The sequence below is a fragment of the Amphiura filiformis genome, chromosome 3 (assembly GCF_039555335.1).
Source record: "Amphiura filiformis chromosome 3, Afil_fr2py, whole genome shotgun sequence".
Lineage (NCBI taxonomy): Eukaryota > Metazoa > Echinodermata > Ophiuroidea > Amphilepidida > Amphiuridae > Amphiura > Amphiura filiformis.
This window is the reverse complement of record NC_092630.1, coordinates 71,968,645-71,991,987: the sequence shown is the minus strand read 5'-3', so window position 1 is coordinate 71,991,987 and position 23,343 is coordinate 71,968,645. Positions and strand designations below refer to the sequence as shown.

The 23,343-nt window shown below is 37.3% G+C and overlaps 1 protein-coding gene across 1 annotated transcript; it reads left to right on the top strand.

Annotated features, from left to right (window-relative positions):
* The first annotated feature begins 1,631 nt into the window (after positions 1 to 1,631).
* LOC140147481 (uncharacterized) lies at positions 1,632 to 4,602 on the top strand. The gene is made up of 4 exons (XM_072169258.1): positions 1,632 to 1,764; positions 2,147 to 3,206; positions 3,241 to 3,919; positions 4,015 to 4,602. The coding sequence occupies exons 1-4, from the start codon at positions 1,632 to 1,634 to the stop codon at positions 4,600 to 4,602; spliced, it is 2,460 nt and encodes an 819-aa protein (XP_072025359.1).
* Positions 4,603 to 23,343: the final 18,741 nt, after the last annotated feature.

Genomic DNA, 23,343 nt, shown 5'->3' with positions numbered 1-23,343 from the left:
TGTTTTACACTTTTTCTTTTTTTGGGCAACAGTTGGTATATTATTAAATTTCTTTCAGCATGCTTAAATCAAGAAGAATCATCATCATCTACGCTTTCCAGCTATGTTGCCATTGCGCACTCTACTAAACTGTTCTCCAGGCTAAAAAATGTTTTATTGTCCTCTACCAATGGATGGGTAACAATGGGTAGCAAACAATCAAGATTAATAGGATCATACATGTCATCAAACTTGCTTGAAAAATTATTATTAAATACATCAGCAATATCCTTCAGTAATTACATCATTATCAACAGTAAAACAAGTATTTTCAGAACATTTTTCCGAAGAAGCAACATATGACCAAAATTTCTTTTAACATTTTTGGAAATATCATAAGTATAATTTCTATGACTCTTTCTAATTGCAGCTTTTAACTCATTACTACAGTCCTTAAACTGCTGTAACGCAATAGGAGATTTACTGACTTTAGACCTTTTATACAGCATCTTTTTCTTTGTATATACATAACTTTCTAATATCCCTATTGATCCAAGGTAGTGAATTGTTTCTTCTAACCACTTTCTTTGGAACAGTGTTGTCTATACAAGACATAATAATAGACTCAGCCTTATTCCACATAATATATTAACATTATCATCTAAACATGAATACCAGGGACTATTAACAAGCAAATAAATACTTCATTTGATCAAAATCACCCTTAAAAGACAATAAACAGCCTTGTTAATTGGCTTACTCTTAAGAGGAGACATATTCAATATACAATTAACCACTGAGTGGTCACAACCATGAAAATTTGAAGTGGAATTACACTTGAGGTAATACAATTGATGGATCAGATACAAATACCAAATCAAGAAAGTGATCAATACCATTTAGAGTCTTATACTTTTGATAAAAATGGTGGCGCTATTCAAGATGGAGTGTGTTTGGCGATTGCTCCGATAATCGAAGCAAATTTTGCAGTTTCTTTGCTGATAAACCAACCAAACTGAAGATTTGCAAGTACCAGTAGTTGTAGAATTAGACATAGATAGTTGTGGCATGGGTAGGGGGCCCCAAACCCTAATAATATTTGCATAAAAGCACTTGTCAGTTTTGCTCAATTAACGTGCATGCTTGTCAGGTTTCCAAGATGGCGTCCCATGTAAACAATGGCAGTGACACAGAAGATGGTGCGAGCGGTAATTTGCCTCCACTGAAGTTTACATTAAGCCAACAACATGGTTTAAAACCTTTGTCAATGCAGAATAGAGATAATAGTGATGATGATGATGTCCATTTTTGTGGAAAGTGCGATGAAGAAATTGATGATTTATATAGTGATGGGTATGGAAGCCCCAGTGCAGTAGCATGTAGTATATGCAAGACGTGGTATCACCAGAAGTGTGGCGATTTATCAGATGAGTTGTTCAATGTTATTAAACAGTATGGTATGCAAGGCACACATGAGTTACCATGGCATTGCAAGGTGTGTAGGAAGTATGCAGAGAAGCTGGTAGGTGAAATGGTTGACTTACTGAAGGAAGCATGAGAAGTTAGAGAAAGAAGTAAAAGATATAAACAGTAGATTGAGAGCCATAGAAATCAATGGTACAACAGTTCCTGTAGGCCGTGAAGACCAAAGCATGCAGAAGGTAGTGAAAGAAATCATAGAACAAGATAAAAGAAAACTGAATGTCATAGTCAGTGATCTACCAGAGATCACCAAGACTAGTTCGCCAAGAGTTGTGTTGAAAAGCGTTAAAGAACTTTTTCAGAGTAAGCTTGAAGTAAGTCCAAACGACATAGTGAAAACTGATGTAAAAAAAAAAAAAAAGGTTGTCTCGTAAAAGTACAAATGAAAAACAAAACGGCAAAGCACACAGCTCTTACCAATGCCAAAAATCTGCATAACGATGAAGTGTACAACGATGTGTACTTGAAACCAGATCTGACGTATGAACAGAGGAAAAAGAGGCAGAGCTACGTCAAGAACTCAGGCAGCGTAAAGCGGAGGGTGAAAAAACTTGAGGATAGTGAGGGGAAAATTGTCACAGCCAGACCTCCTCCCTCACAAGAAGAACAGTAGGTCAACAAGACAAGAACTATGTAAATAGCGCACAAATTAGCACCAAGCACCAAACTTCCACTGGCCTGCAAGAACCAGAGTCTTCAGAGGAAAACCACCTTGAAGAGAATTTGCAGACAGACATTGAAGAAAAAATTGTTGATGCATACCAAGAGACTGGAAGGAAAGAAAACCGACCAGTGGATGCAGACAGACATTGTTTTGATGGCCAAAAACCTGGCGAGACAAGGAAACGACCAGCAGCCAAGAGAAAAAACAGTACAGCCAGAAATCCAAAGACTGGTAGGAAAAGTAACCAACCAGCGGATGGCACAAGAAAGAAGTTAAAATGCACCTTCTGCAACGCACAAAGTATTACAAATAAGAGAGACGATTTGAGATACCACATTGAAGAAGAAGATCCAGATATAGTAGGCATTGTAGAGACATGGCTTCACCAAGATATTGCAAATGCAGAGCTTCAAATACCTGGCTACCAGACTACCAGACTAGACAGACAGTACAAAGGACATGGTGGTATACTACTGTATACAAAGGATGGTATAGAAGTACAGGTGAGAGAAGATGCAGCCTTAGCAGAGTATGAGGATGCATTATGGTGTGACATCTCATGTCCAAGCACGGAAGCTGATATGCTACTGGGGATCATGTATAGGAGTCAATACAACACCAATGAGCAAAATGATAGCCTGAACCAGGTATTAAAGAGCCTCAAAGACGAGAAAAAAGACATCATGGTTATTGGTGACTTCAACTACCGAGAAATTAACTGGGAAATCATGCAAGCTGGATCAGGAAGAGCAGAAGCCTTCATGGATGTTATCCTGGACAACTTATGGACCCAACATGTTACAAAGCCAACTAGACTGAATTCCTTGATAGACCTGGTGATAACCTCAAACCCAGATATGGTTGACGATGTGCAAGTTGTAGCCCACCTTGGTACAAGCGACCACTGCATGTTGATTTGGGATACAAATTACCTGGTCGAACCAGTGAAATCACCGCCAAAGAGAGACTTTAGAAATGCCAATTTTGACCAAATGAAAGCCAAACTGAGACAAATAAAGTGGAACGAAGATTTGGAAACAAGATCAGCAGAACAAGCTTGGAACTATAACAAAGAACAATTGCACAACGTAATACATGATCATGTTCCCATGAAGATCCAAAGAAATAAAAAGACACCAATGTGGTTGCCCAAGAAAGCACAGAAACTTGTTGAGGAAACAAAGAGCCTGGAAAAGATATCAGAAGAGAAAGACTAGTAGAAACTTGGAGCACTACAAGAAATGTCAGAAAGAAGCTAAGTATGAAGTAAGACATGCAAAGAGAGACTTTGAGAAGAAATTAGCAGAGAATATAAAGGAGGATTCTAAAAGCTTCTACGCCTACGTGAGATCCAAACAGAAAGTAAAAGACGCTGTTGGTCCACTGAAAACCGACACTGGAGAAACAATACCACCAGGGCAGCCCACAGCAGAAGCATTGAATGACTTTTTTGCATCAGTCTTTACAGTGGAGAACCAAAATGTACCTGAACCAGAAACTATTTACACAGGACCAGAAGAAGAGAAACTTGAAGAATTTGTTATTACCAACGACTGTGTCAAAGAAAAGCTGAAAGGACTTGATTCTTCCAAAGCAGCTGGCCCAGATCAAATTCCCCCTTCGGTACTTAAAGAATGTGCAGAGGAACTGTGTACCCCATTGGCGTATATCTTCAACAAGTCATTAGCAGAAGGCATTGTTCCTGCAGACTGGAGAATCGCGCATATCATACCACTCTTTAAGAAGGGCTCAAGATCCAAAACAGGGAATTACAGACCTATCAGCCTCACTTCAGTAATTGGCAAAGTCCTGGAAAGTATCATCAAAGACCATATAACAGAGCATCTTGATAAGCACAATCTCATCCATGACACTCAACACGGATTCAGAAAGGGAAGTCTTGCACTACAAATCTTATTGAGTACTTGGAAGTCATCACCAAGACAGTAGATGAAGGCATCCCAGTAGACGTTGTGTATCTAGACCTGGCCAAGGCTTTTGACACAGTACCACATAGAAGACTAGTAGAAAAGATTAAAGCTCATGGCATTGAAGGCAAGCTGTTGTATTGGATTGAGGCATGGTTGACAGATCGGAAGCAGAAAGTAGTTACGCAAGGAGCAGAGTCGGAATGGAAAGAGGTGACAAGTTCGGTGGTTCAAGGATCAGTATTAGGACCCCTCTGCTTCCTGATATATATGAATGACATGGAGAGCAATATTAGTACATCAGCTACAGTGAGCAAGTTTGCAGATGATACAAAGTTAGCAAATCCAGTGGCAACAGATGACGACATAGAGAATATGCAAGACAACATAAACCACCTGCAAGCCTGGGCAGAAAGATGGCAAATGAGGTACAACATGAGACAAATGTGCCGTTATGCACTTTGGGCATCAGAACCAGCACACATATCACATGGGAGAAACAGAACTGAAAGAAACAAAAGAAGAAAAGGATTTGGGAGTGCTGATTAGCAACACACTGAAGGTATCCTCGCAATGTGCTACTGCAGCCAAGAAAGGGAACAGAGCATTAGGCCTTATTAAGAGAAACTTCGCCTTCAGAAGCCGTGACATTATATTGAAGCTCTTCAAGTCTCTGGTTAGACCACACCTGGACTATGCTATGCAAGCATGGAGCCCGCACATGGAAAAGGACAAGAAGGTCATCGAAAAGGTGCAGGCAAGAGCAACCAAACTCATCCCGAGTATCCAGCATCTTACATACGAAGAACGACTAAAGAGACTCAACCTCACCACAATGGAGAAGAGAAGGGAAAGAGGGGACATCATCCAAACATACAGAATCATGAATCAAATCGACAGGATCAATCCAGATAACCTTTTCCAGAAAGCGGACTACCAGGGCACCAGAGGACACTCCCAAAAACTGGCCAAATCAAGATCAAGACTAGATACAAGGAAGTATTTTTACAGTCAATGAGTGGTGGAAAATTGGAACAAATTGCCTGAAAGTGCTATTCAATCGCCCACACTCCTCTGCTTTAAGCAGGAACTAAGCAAATTGGGTTTTTAATGGGCAAAAAAGCCCCCCAAACCCTGCCACACTATTATCATCTCAGAAGAAGGTGAAGGTGTGGCATCTAAGGTAAGGTATGTCTATAACAACTTTATGAACTTGTTCTCTTTAATAACTTGTGTGAAACCACTTGAGTGCATTCCAGGAGTGCATTCAGTGATGCCAACGCCGTGCCTTAGGCGCACAATTGGGCTACTTGGCGATCACTTGCCGCTACTCAAAAAACCATGCCGCTACTTGTCTAAAATTGGGCTACTTTAGCCAGTCTCAGGCCGCGGCACTAATTTGATGTATTTTCCTTTCAATTTTGCCGATTTATAAAGGTTTTGAGTCTTTGAAGCTCCAAATCGAAATTACAATGGGTTTTGTGACCATTTATTGAAGCTTATTGATCGGTCAGTAACTTCCCAGTAAGTACCGGAAGTTTCAAAGTCAAGTGCTTTTCCGCCCAATTGGGTGTTTTTTGCGTTCTAAATTCGGGTAAATCCGCCCAAATATCCTGTATTGGGCGCTTTTTTGGAAGCTTAAAAAATTGGGCTACTTGAGAATCCTTTACCGCGGCCTGGCGAGTCAATGTGCCGCGCCTTCACGCTGAAAAGTTTTGGCAACACTGAGTGCATTACATCAAGAAGACTATTTGGCAAAGTGCCTTTTGTTGCATGCTTATTAATCCAATCAATATAAATGTTAAAATCACCAACAAGAGAGCACAATTTATAGGATCTATTTGAAGCTTGAATTTTGTTAAGGTTATGATCCTAAATCTCCAAACCACACTTATTTTCAGATGGAAGCCTATAATACACACCAAATAAACATTTCCCTTGATCAGTATTAAGGGCGTACTACACCCATATATTGGTTTGATTGGTCTAAAAAAATATTTTGTCATTTATAGCGAGGCAATATATGCACAGATCATGTGAAATAAAAAAAAATTTAAAAAAATAAATAAAAAAGGTGCTTTTAAACCATTGTATAGTAAGTCATTTTAGCCCTATATATTTTTTGTTTACCGTATCCTGGTAACTCAGATGCGTGTTTCATAACAAACCATAATTTATTCTTTTCAACATGTTCAAGTAGGGTACATGAATAGAATACATTAAATCCTTTGTTATACTCTCTATAGAAAATCTAGTGGTGCTTGCAAAATATATAACACTGAATAAATTAAATAAACACTTACACAATAGATGCATAGTCATTAGTCAATTTGATATTGATGTTGTTATTGATGTGTTGTTAGGAGAAGAAAAGGCTATTAGGTCACCGTATGTCAGGTTATAGGTCAATTGGTTCAGGTCAAATTTAAGCATCAATTTTGAATACACATGTGAGAGTCTGTGATACAAAATGTATCATAATGAGGAATAATTTTGATATTCTGTCTTTAACTGGATATATATCGAGAAGTGCAAGGTGGATATACTAATATACCTTGGAATGTAAATGGTGAGTACAATTTAGAATGCCTAGTTGAGATGGATTTCACAAATAAATATAAAATAGTTACCAAAATCACAAAAGATAAGCTTACGGAAAACTACCCAATATGGTGGTATAGGTGACAAGAAATACAATTTTTTCAACATTGCTGTAGTATGGTTGTGGTAACCTGTTACCTATGGCTTAATTAAGTTTCAGTGAAATAATGTCGCAAGTTAAAAATACAAAATATAGCTCAACATTGAAAATAGAAGCATTTTAACCAGTTCCTTTTTTGATAGTTGTGGAGCACCAAGTTCATGAAGTCATAAAAGAAATCAGGAACCACTTATTCCCATTTTACATATCAACTTTATTTCCCTAACGTGTTAGCAACACATATCCAAAATTTTAACGAAATCCGTTGATATTAAGCTTTCCAAAATGAAGTGAATTTAAATCATCAGTGATGTACCACCTTTTGGCTTCTACTTTTAAAAGCATGTAAGCTACGTTGATACCGATGCCACCAATAAAACGAGAAGATTTGCCCTTCATTTTGCATACCACTTTGTCCAATTGTTTTTTGTAATTTCTTCACAAAATGCAAAAAAATGCAAAAAAAAATCAATGGGTGTAGTACCCCCTTAAACTCTGCCCAAACAATTTCCAGATCTTAAATTCAGATCTTAAAGTAGCATTAAAATTGGTTTTAATACCTAGAGCAACTCCTCCACCACGCCTCACCATTATTAAAGGAATCATCAAGCCAAGATTCAGTAATAGCAATAATGTCTGGTTTATCAAAAGCCATGCGAGCACGGAAATCCACTATCTTATTCTTTATACTACGTGCATTAAAATACAAAATAGACAAGTTACTCTTACTATTGTTACTTTTAGCTTGATGATTATCAACAGAACAATCAGACAAATGAATATTAACACTAGAGTCATTATTAGTACACTCATGTGAATTATCATGGAAATTGACATGAGAACTAGTAGAAGTAGAAGAAACATTTACATTTGAAACCAAGGCAACATGTTCACAAAGTAAATCATTTTGAGCAGCAATAACAGAACAATTTGAAACAGAATCAAAATTTTCTTCACTTGCATCAAAAGTTCTGTATCATCATTTGAATACTCCATGTGAACATCAATGCAGAAAGCAGTACTTTGAGTGTGATTATGACTTGACTCTTTGAATTCATTCACATTATTACTGTTAGAATTAATTGACATATCACATGGCAAACAACGAATATCACTACAATTTGAATCTGAAAATCACAAATCAATACAATTTGAATCAACACTATACTTATATATATACAGTAAGCCAAAATATTAAGGTACCAGTTGTGTTCACCCCTGTATATCCTAAATAATCAAAATACACAAATATGGCATATTTGTGTTCTAAAGACACATATCTAGAAAGCGTTTTGAATTTTTTCTTCGTTTTGAGAATATACCTTAAATTATCTCCAATTTTGGTCAAAATTTTGATCTTTTTTGACCTATATTTTTTAAACGAAGAAAAAATTAAAAAATTAAAGAAAATACTTTCTTGATGCGTGTCTTTAGAACACAAATAAACAATTTTCATCCATTTTGATATTTTGGGTAAGTTGTTATGGCGGACCGAAAAAAATTGGCATGGAAAACCACTTTTCTCAAAAACTGCTCATTTTTGCAGAAATCAGCCATGCTAGTTGGATTCCTTGTGTCATTTTCTTTCTGAAAATGTATACTTTTATGTACTTAATCATCATTACTTTTAAAGATACAATACAAAATAATGTTTACAATTTCCGACTTTGAGTGATCCTGCGTGACCCCTTAAAGTAAATACTTTAAAATCCAAATATATGTTTATACATTAACAAACCTGATACACAAACCAAAATCATCAACCCAGGCAACTTCAACTGCAACTTTATACATCTTCCACTAAGTGGTGACAGTTATGTATGTAACTCGCTAAAAGCAAACTCTCGATTTTATAAAGACTAAAGTGTTCAATGCGACTATTGGTCTGCTCTTTGTTGCTGGCTCTGCAATGCAAGTTAGATTTGTGCGCATGTCTTGGTGACAAGCTGATGTGGAGAAAAAAAAAAGCAACTTGCTCCTTCCTCGGTCTGTATGCAGTTGTAGATGGCTTTTGCCAATTGTACTATTCTTATTTATGTAAAGAAATAGGCACAAACCAGTTTAGAAAGATACAAAGAATACATTCTCCACATGATGGATACTTTAGTAACCAATGATTTAAAAATTCAATTAACATTTCATTTTGCAGTGTCCTTTAACTTCTTTTCTCATTAACGTACCATCTCCTCTTTAAACATCCACTGATCACGGAAGTGCACTGATATACATAAAACATATTTCCCATACATATAAAAGGGGGACAAATAAAACCCCAAACTGTTGTCCCACAAACCAGGTATGATGAGAATGAAACCTCATGAAAATTGCTGCAAGTTCGAAAAAAAAAAAAAATGGAGACAAGTTTGAATATTCTAAAATAAAGGTAACTCCTGCCCCACAGGCTGAAATTAAAAAGTGTGACCATTGTGGACAAAAAATATGAAATCAGGTTCATACCTGAGAAACATTTGTTCAAAAAGATACACAGCATTTGCAACAAAAAATATGACTTGAACAGTGCTCAATCCTAAACTCTTAATAAAAATGTACCTAAACCATTCTGTTGAAGTTGCAAGTAATTGGCATATGACAAGAACAAAAGCAAACCTCCTCCACATGTAACAATACATATTCATTTACAAACAGGGGTGTCTATTCTAGAAAATTTAAATTATTCCCTCGCACTACCACACTGTGGCCACATCCCCAGATTCTTCCCCATCCTGAATCCCACAGAAAGTCAGAAATGCACCAAAATAATCTACATTACCTTTGATCTTAATTCCTAAATAAATACCGGTAGTTAAATTTAAAATCCTCTTGGAACTCTCTTTTTGTGCTTTTTCCCTCTAATTTTTATTTCAATTCAAAACACAAAATTCAAAATTCTTCCCCAAAGAGCTAACATTATTCCCTGCCTTTGGGGCGAATAACAGAAGAATAGACGCCCCTGTTTACAAACTGTGTAACTCCCTCTGATATGCGGTCTTTATCCTATAAATAAGTTGTGATATTTATAGTGTTTTAACACCCCACCACCATGCGGTTTGCATAATGTTTATGAAGTAGCTATTGTATAAATGGCAATGTGTGCCTACTTGATGTGTGGAAACAAGTACAACATATGACAGTATGCAGGGGAACAAAAAATGAATGTAGGCAGAATTAGGTCATTACAAGTTGGTGCTGAATGCTGATCACCTAAAATGACCCAATTCCTAAGCCCTTAAAATTGTAAAATCATTGTGGATATAGGCTAATGAGTGGGACAAATGCACACACACTCCCACTTTTGCAGAATGCTCCGGTGCAATTATGAATGAAAAATAATCCTACAAACTGTTTGAACCATACAAAATAAAAACCCACACCATTTTACATAATACAAGGTAGGCTACTTTTTCAAAATACAATTAAAATTTCATTCACATCTCTTTCATGTTCAGACATTGCTATTAAGTGAAGGCAATCTTTGCATTACCATGGTAACCAGAGTGAATTTACACAAGCAATCCTGTAAAACGTGACAACTCACATGTACTACTCTGTCAGGATTTTCAACTCTGAAAACACTTTCTCTCTTTCCAGTCATTCACTCCTTTCATTCATGTTTTCATTTATTTTCTTTCCAGGGGTAAAGGCATAGTCAAGGTCAGGAAGGGGTCACTGGGGTAATCCCCCTCTCTATTGTATGACGATACCTTAACAAATCACAGGGCAGTTACTAAGGGGTATAGAGGTCCTATATATTATTTGCCCATGCTGACATTTCGTGATAAAAGGACGGAACGTTGCTTATTTTATCGTTAAGTAATGAAAGAGATTTGGGTAGGAATTTCAGAAATGGAGTGTGACATGAAAAATAACAAGGGCAATGAACAGTGGGTTACAAAGAAAGATCTAGCATTTTCAAGCTATGATCTTGGTCAAAGTTTTTGAAGCTTTCTTTAGCAGATAAAAAGTTAATGTTATCGCAATTGTGTTGTATCTCTTTGCTGATGTAGCAAATTTGGATAAGTTTGGGACCTGATTGGCTGCTTGAATCAGGTCATAAAATATCGCCATCTCGGAGGGAGTCAGCTGATCAAAGTTACATCACCTAGCTGCCTTGGATTTGCTTCAGTGATAATCCCCGCACACACGTTGGTATGTGCGAAAGGTTGCGATGTGGATTCAAGTCTTCATCAAAGACTTGATTCTGTTTGGTTGGAAACCATAAAGGCTAGCCACTATAAGGTGTCTCACCAGTACGTGGAACATACGGTTATGAGGTGATACATGGATCACAAATGTTGACTCTTTCAAATGTACATGTATGTTGCACATGTATTTAGCTGCAACCCAATATGCCCATATACGAGATTATACATAATACATAGGCCTATACATACATACGTCATACCCCTATGTGTGTTTGCCACCAACCGAGGACAGTGCGTATTGCTTTCTAACCGAGGATGTGTGTATCGTGTTTTCATCGCCTAACCGTGGACTAAAAGGCAGATTTTTTTGTGTATAATATGAAACAGAATTTTACCCATCAACTGCTGACTGTAGTTTTTACACATGTGGTCCTAGGTTTAAGGCAAATAGCATTATAATGCAATTAGCATGCATTTGAGGTCTTTTGCAGCAGTTTGAGACTGAGGATTGTCCTCAGTTGGAAGTCCGCAGTTTAGGGTGAAAAATCGTGTGTGTGTCCTTGTTTGCCAGCAAACACGTACGCTACACCCCCATACATATTCATTGCCCCACCACATCCTATTAGTAAAACACATTTGACACATACTAACTATTTGCGTATGCAGATATGTGGCAGAGATGCTGAAAACTGACCCCAAAATTACACTAAATTTAACGAAACCAAATATATAGGCCCCCTACCAGTGATCTTTTAAGATTAAAAAAAATTATTAAAAGTTTTTAATGGCCTGTCCAAACTGAAGCCTCTAAATTTGCGTAACTATCTAAAAACAAAAGGAACGTTTACTACAAAATAACCAAACATGCAGACATCTTAAATTCTACCCTTCTTCAAACCACTTTTCTCCTAAATTTACTACCCATTGTCATACCGCAATATCTAAATGAGCACCTCAAAAGGGTCCCCTTCCCAGCTGCACATTCCCATATACCATAGTCTAGCTTTCCACAAAGGACCCCCTAATATTTACAATATAGGGCATATACATTCCAAGTTTGTCTTTTCCAGCTAATCAATATTTTGTCTCTCACATCTTTAATTAGATCTGGATCAATTAATCAGCTATTACTCAATTCCCAAGTATAGTGGAAATCCCTTGCATATGAATCACATAATGGCAATTGTGGTCACCTAGCGCTTTTATCATTGGCAGTCCTAGGACTTAAATCCACTTTATCACAAATGCACTTAACTTGCACAAATATTACAAGATTCAAGTCTCCCACTCGCAATGGTCAAGCACACTTGACTTGGGTGTTATAATAACGAAAAATAAAATCATTCCGCCATCTGCACAAAACTGTGAAAAATCATAAAAGTGCATGTTTTGAAAACAATATTTACGTACTTGAAATCTTATTAATAATATGCTTTTGTATAAAAAACAACTTTGTAAAATAATAAACTGACTGATCAAAAGTATGACAATAATAAATGGAAGATGAAGTGATCTGACTTGCCTCCCACTATTTACTATCCTGTGGCAAGGATATTTACATCTATGAAAGTATTCAAATTCTATTTCAAGGCTTTTGACATTTTGTGTTTGTGTTAGTACGTCCATGGTTTACCATACACAGGCTGAAAAATAGGGTTGGTCAGTCAGCAAAATTTCTATGAAGAAACATAGCAATAACCGGGGAACTCACATATAAAAGTTGTAAGCATCCGCAGATTTAGGGTTATTTTGAAAGGTAAAACAGGGATTTGCACGGATCCGTGGTTAGGGTCTCAAAACACTCATTTTACTGGAAGAAGTGGTGTTTTTTAAGGACGATCCTCACTTAACGTAGTTTTTTAAATGACCCAATTAACTGCCATTAGTGGTGACATATTTATCAAGTTATTTGGCACAAAAGAGTGGTTTCCGAGCGATTTTACAAACCAGATTAAAAAAATTCTGAATGACACTCATACCGACACACGCAATGTATGTTATCATACCTTTTTTAGGGACAGATTTCAAACAAATTCCTCGCTTAGGGTGTTTTTATCCTTGTTTAGGGGCAACTTTCAAACCAATTCATCACTTAGGGTGTTTTTGAGTAAAATCCTCATTTAGGGTTAGTTTGACAAATTTTAGACATCCTTACTTAGGGTCATTTTTGAAAGTCAATTCATGCAGATACTTACAACTTTTATACATGAGTGGCCCCCAGGCTATTAAACCAAGATTGTATTCCAGATAATGCCATTTAGCGTGAGCTTCTCCCTCTTGGCTTTTATGCTTAATTATAATTTTGAAAATTATTCTAAGAAATTTTGTAGCATCTAATCTTTCAAATACTGAAAAAACAATGCTTATGACACCTGGGGTTTCATAGCTTCTTATGCCTGAAAACCTTGATGGATTTCTCACATCACGTTTTGTTTTCACAATCATTATTTCGTTGCTCGGATATGACATAGTAATGTTCCATGAAAATGGCTATTTTGAGATAATCACATTTGATATTTTTACAACTTTTACCTGTTTGTCATATATTACCTCAAATAAATGTCCCCTTTTCTTGAATGAATATGACAAAACTAGATTTAAGTTACATTTAATGTTTAAAATACATTGTTGTCATTCACCAATTAATTGTAATTAATCATTAAACTTAGTATGTCAAATATTTTGAAAAATGGTTCTCCATTCCAAATTGACATACGCAACATGATGCGTCAGTATGTTGAATTTATGTTTGAATTCATATCCGCATAAGTCATACAGCCGCAATATACCGAAATAGTGGCATGTTACATATTTACGACATAGTGGAGTATGTCACTGATACGCAGAACATGGGGAAAGTTGGTCCATCCCTGTGCATGCATCAAAGAACCACACCTTTACAGAATCTGATTTAGATCATCAAATATCAATAACTGGGAGGATGCGACATAAAGGATATGAAATTCATCACAGCCACACCTAAATTCAGATTTAATCATCAATAAATATCAGTAATTATAATATAGTACAGGAATTAATCATACAGGATAACTGAGTTCAAGATGTACTATTTATGGATATTAGGTAACAAATTACAACTAGAGATAATTTGCGCTCACAGAGCGCAGACAATCGCAAGGCATGTAACCCTTTAATGACCTTTTGACCTGACCTTTGACCTTAATGTTTGCCGAGGTTTGTTGTCACCAAAATTGAGCCCATATCCCTTACAGAAAATGAAATAACTGTGTAAGATTTGACCCCAGATAACTTTTGACCTGACCCCTGCAAAGTGTTCCAACATATTCCCCATGGTCATTAAGTTTGTTGTCACCGAGTTTGAATCTTGTACCCCTTACAGATGTCCAAAAAATGCATTTCTAAAATTTGACCTCTACATGACCTTTGACCTGACCCCTGCAACATGTTCTCCTGGTCATGAGATTTGTTGTCACTGAGTTTGAGCCCCCATACCCCTTACAGATGTCCAGAAAAAGAAATTATAAGATTTGACCCCAGATAACCTTTGACCTGACCCCTGCAAAGTGTTCCAAAACATTCCCCTGGTCATTAAGTTTGTTGTCACAGAGTTTGAGTCCCGTACCCCTTACAGATGTACAGAAAATGCATTTCTAAAATTTTACCTATTTATGACCTTTGACCTGACCCCTGTAAATTGTTCCCCTGGTCATGAGCAGCGTTCGAAATTTTGGTTGTCCGGTTGCCCGGGACAACTAAAAAAGTCGCCGGACAACCAAAAATACTGATTCGGTTGTCCGCCGGACAACCATAAATCTAGCCAAAAGTCACATTTGTAGGCCTACGGACAACCAAAAACTTAGACGGACAACCAGAAATTGTAATCTGGTTGTCCGTGGGACAACCATTTATTTTTCCTAAATTCGAACACTGGTCATGAGATTTGTTGTCACCAAGTTTGAGCTCCATATCCCTTACGGATGTTGAGATAATGCATTTTACCCCCTTAATGACCTTTGACCCCAATTCTTTGTACAACTTTAAGACACTGGCTAAAGGCGATGCAGGTATGCAAGTAACGACATTGTGTTATGTAATTTGTGGAAGAAGAAGCACTTTTAGTGAAAATCACATTTCGGCCATAATGACCTTTGGATGACCTTTGACCCCGAGTTGGTCATGTAACATTTGTGCCCCCACCCAATGGTCCTTGTGACCAAATATGGTCACATTGGCCTAAAGGATATGGCTACGATGGCTCGTTGTAAGTTTGACAGAAGAAAGAAAGAAGAACTGACCAAAAACAGAACACTCGCAATGGAAATTTGCGATTGTAATCAGATTTAAGTCCGATTCAGACTCCACATCGGAACATAATGCGACGCTGTGATACTTTTTTACACCACAGCATATATATCGTGATGAAATTTTAATGTACTGCAACGATGATAAAATGTTGCTGTACTGTTTTCATTCTTCCATAGTGAATGCAGACCTTGATTTTCCAGCAAATAGTCACACGGCTGCGATATTCCAAGAGAGCGAAAAAGTTGACCAAAATTCAACCCTCATTGCCAATGAAAATTCCACCACGCTATATGATAATTTTTACCACTGAGCTCATAAACACCTAGCTCAGATTTCATTGAGGCCTGTACCTTTGTAACTTTGCCATGTCCTTTTTAAATTTCCAATATCCCTATACTAAATTAAAATTAAATATCAAACTGTTCATCTATATACCTGGATGATTCAGATTATTCACAAATATATCCCTATACTAATCATCCAAACAAGGCTAAGTCTAAACATGCATCAGAAACCTTTTACTTGGAAAACCCCTAAGTTACATGTAATGTTCACAAGAATTTCACGACAATTCACAGCAGTGGTATCATACACTGTGCAAATGTCAGATCAAGTGTGTCGATCCTACCGTTAAGTTATTGGTCTATTAGACATGGGCTTCTTGTTTTCATACATTACTGCTTGTACTGTGACTGTCCTCCTGGTAATGGTACGTATGTGGAGGCGGTTCTTGGAATCTTGTCAAGTTCCCGAGTTATACCCGTGTGAGGGTGTCACTCGACTTTTGAAGTGGCAGGGTGAGGGGGCAGCAGTTTAATACTAGAATTCTTTTTGGCAAGATATTTGACGCTAAAAAAAGGGGTCATTAGGCAAAAACCCAGAACAATGGGGGTCATTCGGTGAGAAAACCCTACAAATGTGGGTCATTCAGTGAGACATGACCATTTATGGGGTCATCACACAGAATTAAAGAAAGAGAACCGAGACTCAACCACCATCTTGATACAGGCATGGAGCAAAAATTGGGGGTATTTGGTTTCCCTTGGAATGCACTCGAGGCATTCATTGTCATGCAAGCGCGAGTTTGATGAAGGGCCCATTTGAGAGACGCACTTGATGCGACCTGCACGCGAGTATCAAGACGATTCAGATGAGACGTAGAATTGTTTTCATTCGTCTCCGCGCACCATCGTTCATTATCTGCTACCATATTCAGCATTATTAGTGACTGGGTATTTACTACACACAGTACATGTTGAAACAATGGGGGAAAATGAAATTGGAAGTATGAGGTAGAGCTGTTTGAAATATAGCATTCCTGGAATATTGGATCGAGCTCGGCTGTGTGACAGTCAGTGGCGGCGCCACGGGGGGGCATGGGGGGCAAATGCCCCCCCAGTCAGAACTCTTGCCCCCTGTTGCCCCCCAGAAAAAACCCAAAATTACGAAAATTTCCACTTTTTACGGTAATTTTGCGCAAACTTTGTTGATTTTGCCCCCTGAAATTCACTTTGCCCCCTAATGCCCCCCCGAAAAAAAAATTCCTGTCGCCGCCACTGGTGACAGTCCTAAAAAGGAAACTGTTGGTGAGAAATAAGTCCACATGGTGAAAGATTTACACACAAAAATCAAACGAAAAACAGTACGGGTTGCAATGCATGCGACAACTTTAAATGCTCATAACTTGAAAACTATGTCTTTGAAGGAAATGTGAACTACATCATTCGGCCCATCATTCAAAAGGCTACGTCAAGATTATATTACAATTCTCAAGTATATTTGCTCAAACATGTTCTTGCTGAGTCACAATATGTTTGATTACAAATCTATTAGCATTATCCTCTGAGTAGGTTTGATTACAGAGATACTAATGAATAGGTGTGGGGAGAAATGTGCAATCAAGGACAATTTTGAAGGAAATTTGCTGGAACTGTCAGTAAGAACTAAGTCCACATGGTGAAAAAAAATATGAGGGACAACTTTAAAATATGTTTAAGTTCTTTGAATGCAAGATTCTTAAAAAAGTCCACACAAAGAAAGGAGAAAAAAGCTACACAAATAAACCAAACTTAGAAAGCTTTCCTAAAGCCTTGTTCAGTATACCTTTGCAACTTTGGAGTTTATAGATCATGTTACAAAGAAAGCTGCAGAGTGGATGAATGAAAATGTAGGCAAAATATGCAAATAACCTCATTAATATTAATAAATATGCAAATATCATGACACAAAACTATACATTGTACAGCACATCAGGCCACCATATGACCCTATCACCGTACCAAATTTGAAGTTGATTGGTTATTGCATTTAAGCGGGAGAGTGGATTAATGATTTTAATTCCACACAGACAACCAAACAAACAAAGTAGTGAATATTCTCAGTCATCCAGTCATTCAAATCACAAAGTTTTTACTGGAACTTACATTTACAACTTGCTACATTGCGTCTGATACCATCAGACTTTATCAGACAACTAACCAGTTGGGCTGGTCATGTGACACTTAAAGACAACTAGGGATCGTGACTTATCGAGTCATGAAGTCAGTGTTCTCGTCATCATACTAGAGATAGTACCGGTTGCAGAATTCATCACCGTAACTGAATCTGCTGTGTCGCTAGCTCGACTAAACCCATCGGACGCCGAAACACTAAGACATAAGATCTGCGAAATGCTATATCACCCCAATCAAGCATCACCAAGGATAAGAGGAAAGCTCTGTCGGAATTAACTAAGGATGAAACCATCTCCATAGTCCCGGTAGACAAAGGCAGGTTTTAAACAAGTATGACTATGATGAAAAGAGTAATCATCTGCTAAAAGATGAAAAGACGTACAACTGTAAGTGGTTACAGGAAAAAGGTAACTGAGTTTACTACTAAGATCCTTATGAAAAATCATAAACATCAAAGCATAAGAGACAGTTAAGATTCCTCCTCAGAGCCAGCGGTGCCTGTTTTTAAATGACTTCCAAAAATTTGAAATTGAACCAATACCTGTCAGGCCCATTGTGAGCAGTATCGGATCTGTAACATACAATCTCGCGAAGTACCACAGCTAAAATCTTAGGCCCCTTGTTGGTTGGACAATCTCCACACCACATCAAAAACACCCAAGAGTTTGTTAACCGGATCAAGGATATCACACTGAGCAAAGGTGAAACAATAACATCATATGACGTAACCGCCCTGTTCACATGTATTCCACTGGATCTAATCGTGGAACACCACTTACTTCTCATACCATTTTCGACAATCAACAACATGGAGTTGCGATGGGGTCACCAGTTAGCCTGATAGTTGTTAACCTTTGTAAGCCTTGCAATCATACCATGGCATTTAGCCTAAACTCTGGCTGCATTTTGTTGATGATATCTTCATTACTATTGAGCGCACTGAATTAGAAGAGAATGACTGCCCAATATACCCTTTACTAAATGTTTGCATTGAATATGTTATTGTTCCCCCCATGCCCCCCGTAGTTCTGCCGCTGTATGGGATCATCAAATTGTGGTGAGGAAGAGATGGAACTAAGGCATCTGCGACTGTAAATGGAGCATGTCATAGATGTAGTCTGAAGAAGAATAAAGAAATGTCATCAACTTTCTTGTACACACTTTTTCACTTCAGAGGCACCATAGCCAGTATAAGAATAATTGGTGACACTGTTTAAACATTTTAAATTAAACCATTACTTGAACAAATACACACATAATTTTCTTCTCAGAATCTTCTGTTTCCATGAAAATGACACATTAGGTTTTCAAGTTCACAGTAAAATACAAACGCTATGTGATGCATTACAAAGTGTCAACCAAACAAGGTTTCTCCGCAAATGTGAAATCACTATTTGACCAAGCTATCAAATACTAAACGTTTCCAAACAAAGAGGAAAAAGATAAATGATCATCGACACACTATGTTGCAGATGCCATATTGACTAGTAGACTTGTTTCAAGGAATCCCCAGAACACCTACATGTACAACAATTACTGGTCAATTCTCTTTGTTTTAACTTTAGGTGAGAATTGTTATCTCATTTTATGGGTGTGGTGGGTATTATGAATAATAATGAAAGTTCAATATGATCAAGATATTGATGAATGTTAATATTATATTTGCGATGTAAGAAGCGTTATTGGCTAACATGGACCAGATAGTATACAAATATATACTGCCATGAGAGGTTCTGGTTAAAACTATGGGCCCGAGGTGAGATCAATTAGTACTATTGATCTCAGCGAGGGACCATAGTTTTAACCAGAACCTCGAATGAAGGCAGTATATATTTGTTTTATATCCTTCATTCATAGATTTTTTGTTCATTGATTGGTTAAAAGATTATATGAAAACTCCACCATGCTTCAAGATAGGCCTAGGTAGGGCCTATGCACGGCAGGCCGGTTTAGGCGGTTCAAAAACTCGCATTGTCATGTTCCTGTGTTAGTGGTTTTTAAGCTTACTCACTGTCAGTGTTTATTTGTTCAAGTTGTTACATGTAAAAAGATATACATGTGTAAACTCGAAGGCCATCGTGCAATCGGGATAGGCCTCCATACGCACGGTACTAGGCCAGCTACCTTCATGCATGCATGGCCTAGGCGGTCTGAGACTGGTCTCGCACTGTCAGTGTTTGTTTTTAAGCTTACCGTGTCAGTGTCGCTCTGAATCTGACTGTGTTGGTCTGTGGTATGAATTCAGTAAATATTCCTGCGCTAGAACTGGTAAAAAAGTTCAAATTAAACAGCTGAAATCGTGAATCTTCTTCAGCAGAAGCAGCCACTCCAGCTTGATTTAATATTTCGCCATGTTTGTGTTGTCGTTTTACGGCAGTGACAAAATATTCTCATAGTCAATGTCGATGTTCAAAGTTATTTTTATGCTTTATGGACTGCGATGTGGGTATGCTGCTATCCGTAAATAGTATATATCCAGAAGTACTATTTACGGACGTAAATAGTACTTTTTCCACTTCTTTCCAGAATAGTTTATTTTTGATCACGTGACACACTTTTAACCAATCAATGAACAAGAATCTATTAATGAAGGATATAATGTCACATATTTTGTTGTCAAGTATGCATATTCATGTTGAGTAAAGTTATTATGGTTTATATGTACTGAGATGAGATGGTTACAACAGTGTAAATGTTGGACTGGAAACAAAAGTGATGGATATCTCCCGCTCCTTTTCTCTGTATGTTGGGACGGTCTTGAAATCAAATTTAGTTTTATATTTTCTGAATCAATAAGGGATGAAATCAAAACTCGACGGCGGTTGACTGCCAGTTATGTCCGGTTCCGTCCGGTTTCTTTTGTTCAAAACAACGGGAATCGGACGGAACCGGCGGTCGAGTTTTTGATTTCATCCCTTAGTAACTAGTGAATAATCTACTAGAAAACAAACATCTATCAGTTAGAATTAATGAATATGAAGGACACATGTATGTATACACACCAGAAATCATAATCCCATGGTCACGTTCCTATCCAATCTTTATTATAATTATAATATAATCTGCTGGACAAAACATTCAATCTCCAATTGACGTGCAACACTGGAAAAACAAGATGATAACATCTATCTTCATCACAAGTGGCACTGACTAAAAGACAAACAAATTATCAGAAAAGTAGCTACATTGAGGCAAGTGTGGCGGTGGCCTCGTTGATTTTTGAGAAGCAGCTGGCAGTAAATATTAATATAATAAACTAAAATAAGATATTAACAATTTTTAAATGGAAATGTTGTTATATACCCAAAGCCAAAAACACCTTTTCCCCAAGAATAAACTATCGGGGGGCTAAAATTGCTAACAACATGCTAACTAGACATCGCAGATTTTTTTTTTCTGAAACCTCTTAGCTAAGTGAACAAACTTTTATGAAAACTGGATTGATGATGCACTTACGGGTGTAATTATGCTGTATTGACCACAAAAATGTCATTTTCCATAGTAGTAGTATTAGCATATTCGTAAATCCCTCCTTTCTACGGGAAATTGAACCTGATTTTAAAATTTTTTTCACTGAAAATTCACTTCTAATAAACATCCCCCTTTTGGAAAAATGCAATGCCCGTGGGTCTTTATTACAGACAATACGGAATGTGTGGAAATCAAGATCAAAAATCACAAAGGCTGCATAGTTGTGTACCATGTAGTTATTAATGGTAATGGCAGGTGCCTGGAGGATTTAAACCATAACGAGATCTGGGCGACCAATCACAAGCCAGATCCAATTAAAGATGCATTACATCATGGCCAATTTTAGTTAGGCCAGAAATTGGCCTAACTCTCCATAGAGTCCCGTGTTAAAAATGTTAACCGCAAGTCAAAGTCAGTAGTCCACTTGGGAAGCTAACAAACAGAGGGGGTACGGTAACTGAAAAGATCAGATGTGAAAATCTATCAATTGTGCACACATTAATTAAATCAGAGTTTTAAGCTTAAATACAATATCCAGAGTATACACTATGGGCAAGTGGACTACGGAGTAGTCTACTAACAAAAGTGCAAATAACTGAATTTTGCCTGGGAATTTTGATGATTTATCTGGGATTCCGGGTGATTTATACAATTTTCCAAATGAGTAAATTGCTGAATGGGCCTTTTAAGTTTATACTGCCCAACATAAATCTGACATGATCAAGGGGACTGAGTCGGATGTCGGTAATTTTGAGATAAATAATTTTGTAGTGGGTGCGATACTCTCTTATATACTGGTGTCGGTGGCTCAGAATAGCCAACAGTGCCCCCACATCCCAAATATTGGGGCTGAAGACGTCCAAGAGAATTCTGGATGAAAGCTTCCTCTCAGTAAGCAATTTCAAGTTTGTGAGAAATAAGAAAAGTTACAATTGACAAAATAAGGTGGTGATTTTTATTTATTTCACCCCTTATGATTTTCTTTATTTTATTTTTAACTAATTAATTAATAAATCAATTTTGTAGTGGGGACCTTCTCTTATATTTTTTTCATGTTCCTCGTATCATGCTTGACAAGATATGGTAAGATATGGTCTTGCTTTTTTATTTATTTTGCCCCTTATGTATTTTTTTTATTTTCGTACAAACTAGCATGTTGCATCAAGTATTTGATCTGTCGGATAAATACATCATATACACGCACGTGTGTTTACTGCCAAAGCTCAGTCTGTTCTCTCTACTGTCTATGGACAAACAACGCATGCATATACTAGAGAGGTGTGTGCAGAGACTAAAGATTCAAACATTGTGGCTCTAGAATCTCTGTCTATTGAAACCATTTATTTAACTATTTTGTTTTACTTTATTATTTTGAGTTTGTTCTTATTAAGCTTATTTTATCAGCAGTTGTTTAACAAGCAGAATATTAAAAAAACCAAAAAAAAAAAACAAAAAACAAAACACAAAAAAACTTGGGTTTGGCCAGTCGGTAAAAGTTATTAAAAACTTTTTAATTTTTAAACACGGGTGGTAAATATACGGTCGGTCGCTGGAGGACTAGCAAGCAATCTTTTTTTTTTGCTTAATTGAATGTTTGCCCTTTGTAAGGGCACATCAAAATGTCCCAGCAACAACGTGGAATACTTTCACATGTCAAGTGAATGCATGGAGACAGGTTGAGATACGTGGGCGTTTGAGGTGAGCTCAAGATGTGGTTTTTCCATTCAATGTCCCAATACTTACTTTATACCTATGACATTTCATAAAAGTAACACACTGATAGTTGAATACAGGATCCAGGGGTGTAGTCCTGATTTGTTTGAAAGGTGACAGGGTGCAGAATTTCCAAACGTGGACCTTTTTTGAATTACTCAATTAATTTGCTTACGTTCAAAGAGTGGACTAAACTTTACCCCCTAAAATATAGGCCTATATATATTTTTTTCCTGAAAAGTGGACCTTTTTGACAATTTTGGGGGACGGTCCCCATGGCTTATGCCACTGACGGAATCATGCACTTGAATTGATAAGGTAAAGTCAAAAACCAGCAAAGACAGTATGCTTGTAAAGAAAAGGCACACTTAGGACCTCGAACATGAAACATCAGAAATTGGTAACAATTTTTTCTGCTGTTTTATGGTATGTGATGAAAATGTGTTTAAGGTAATAGAAGCTCAAAGAAAATTTCACTTCCTAGAACCATATCTTGTTCTACAATGTATATTGATGAAAAGCA

What these genes read in the sequence shown, in the direction of transcription:
- LOC140147481 (XM_072169258.1), top strand. Translation starts at nt 1,632, where the DNA reads ATGCAGAAGGTAGTGAAAGAAATCATAGAACAAGATAAAAGAAAACTG. An exon ending in CGTTAAAGAACTTTTTCAGA is followed by an intron (nt 1,765 to 2,146) that starts GTAAGCTTGAAG and finishes CTGGCCTGCAAG; the next exon opens with AACCAGAGTCTTCAGAGGAA. An exon ending in AACTATAACAAAGAACAATT is followed by an intron (nt 3,207 to 3,240) that starts GCACAACGTAAT and finishes GTTCCCATGAAG; the next exon opens with ATCCAAAGAAATAAAAAGAC.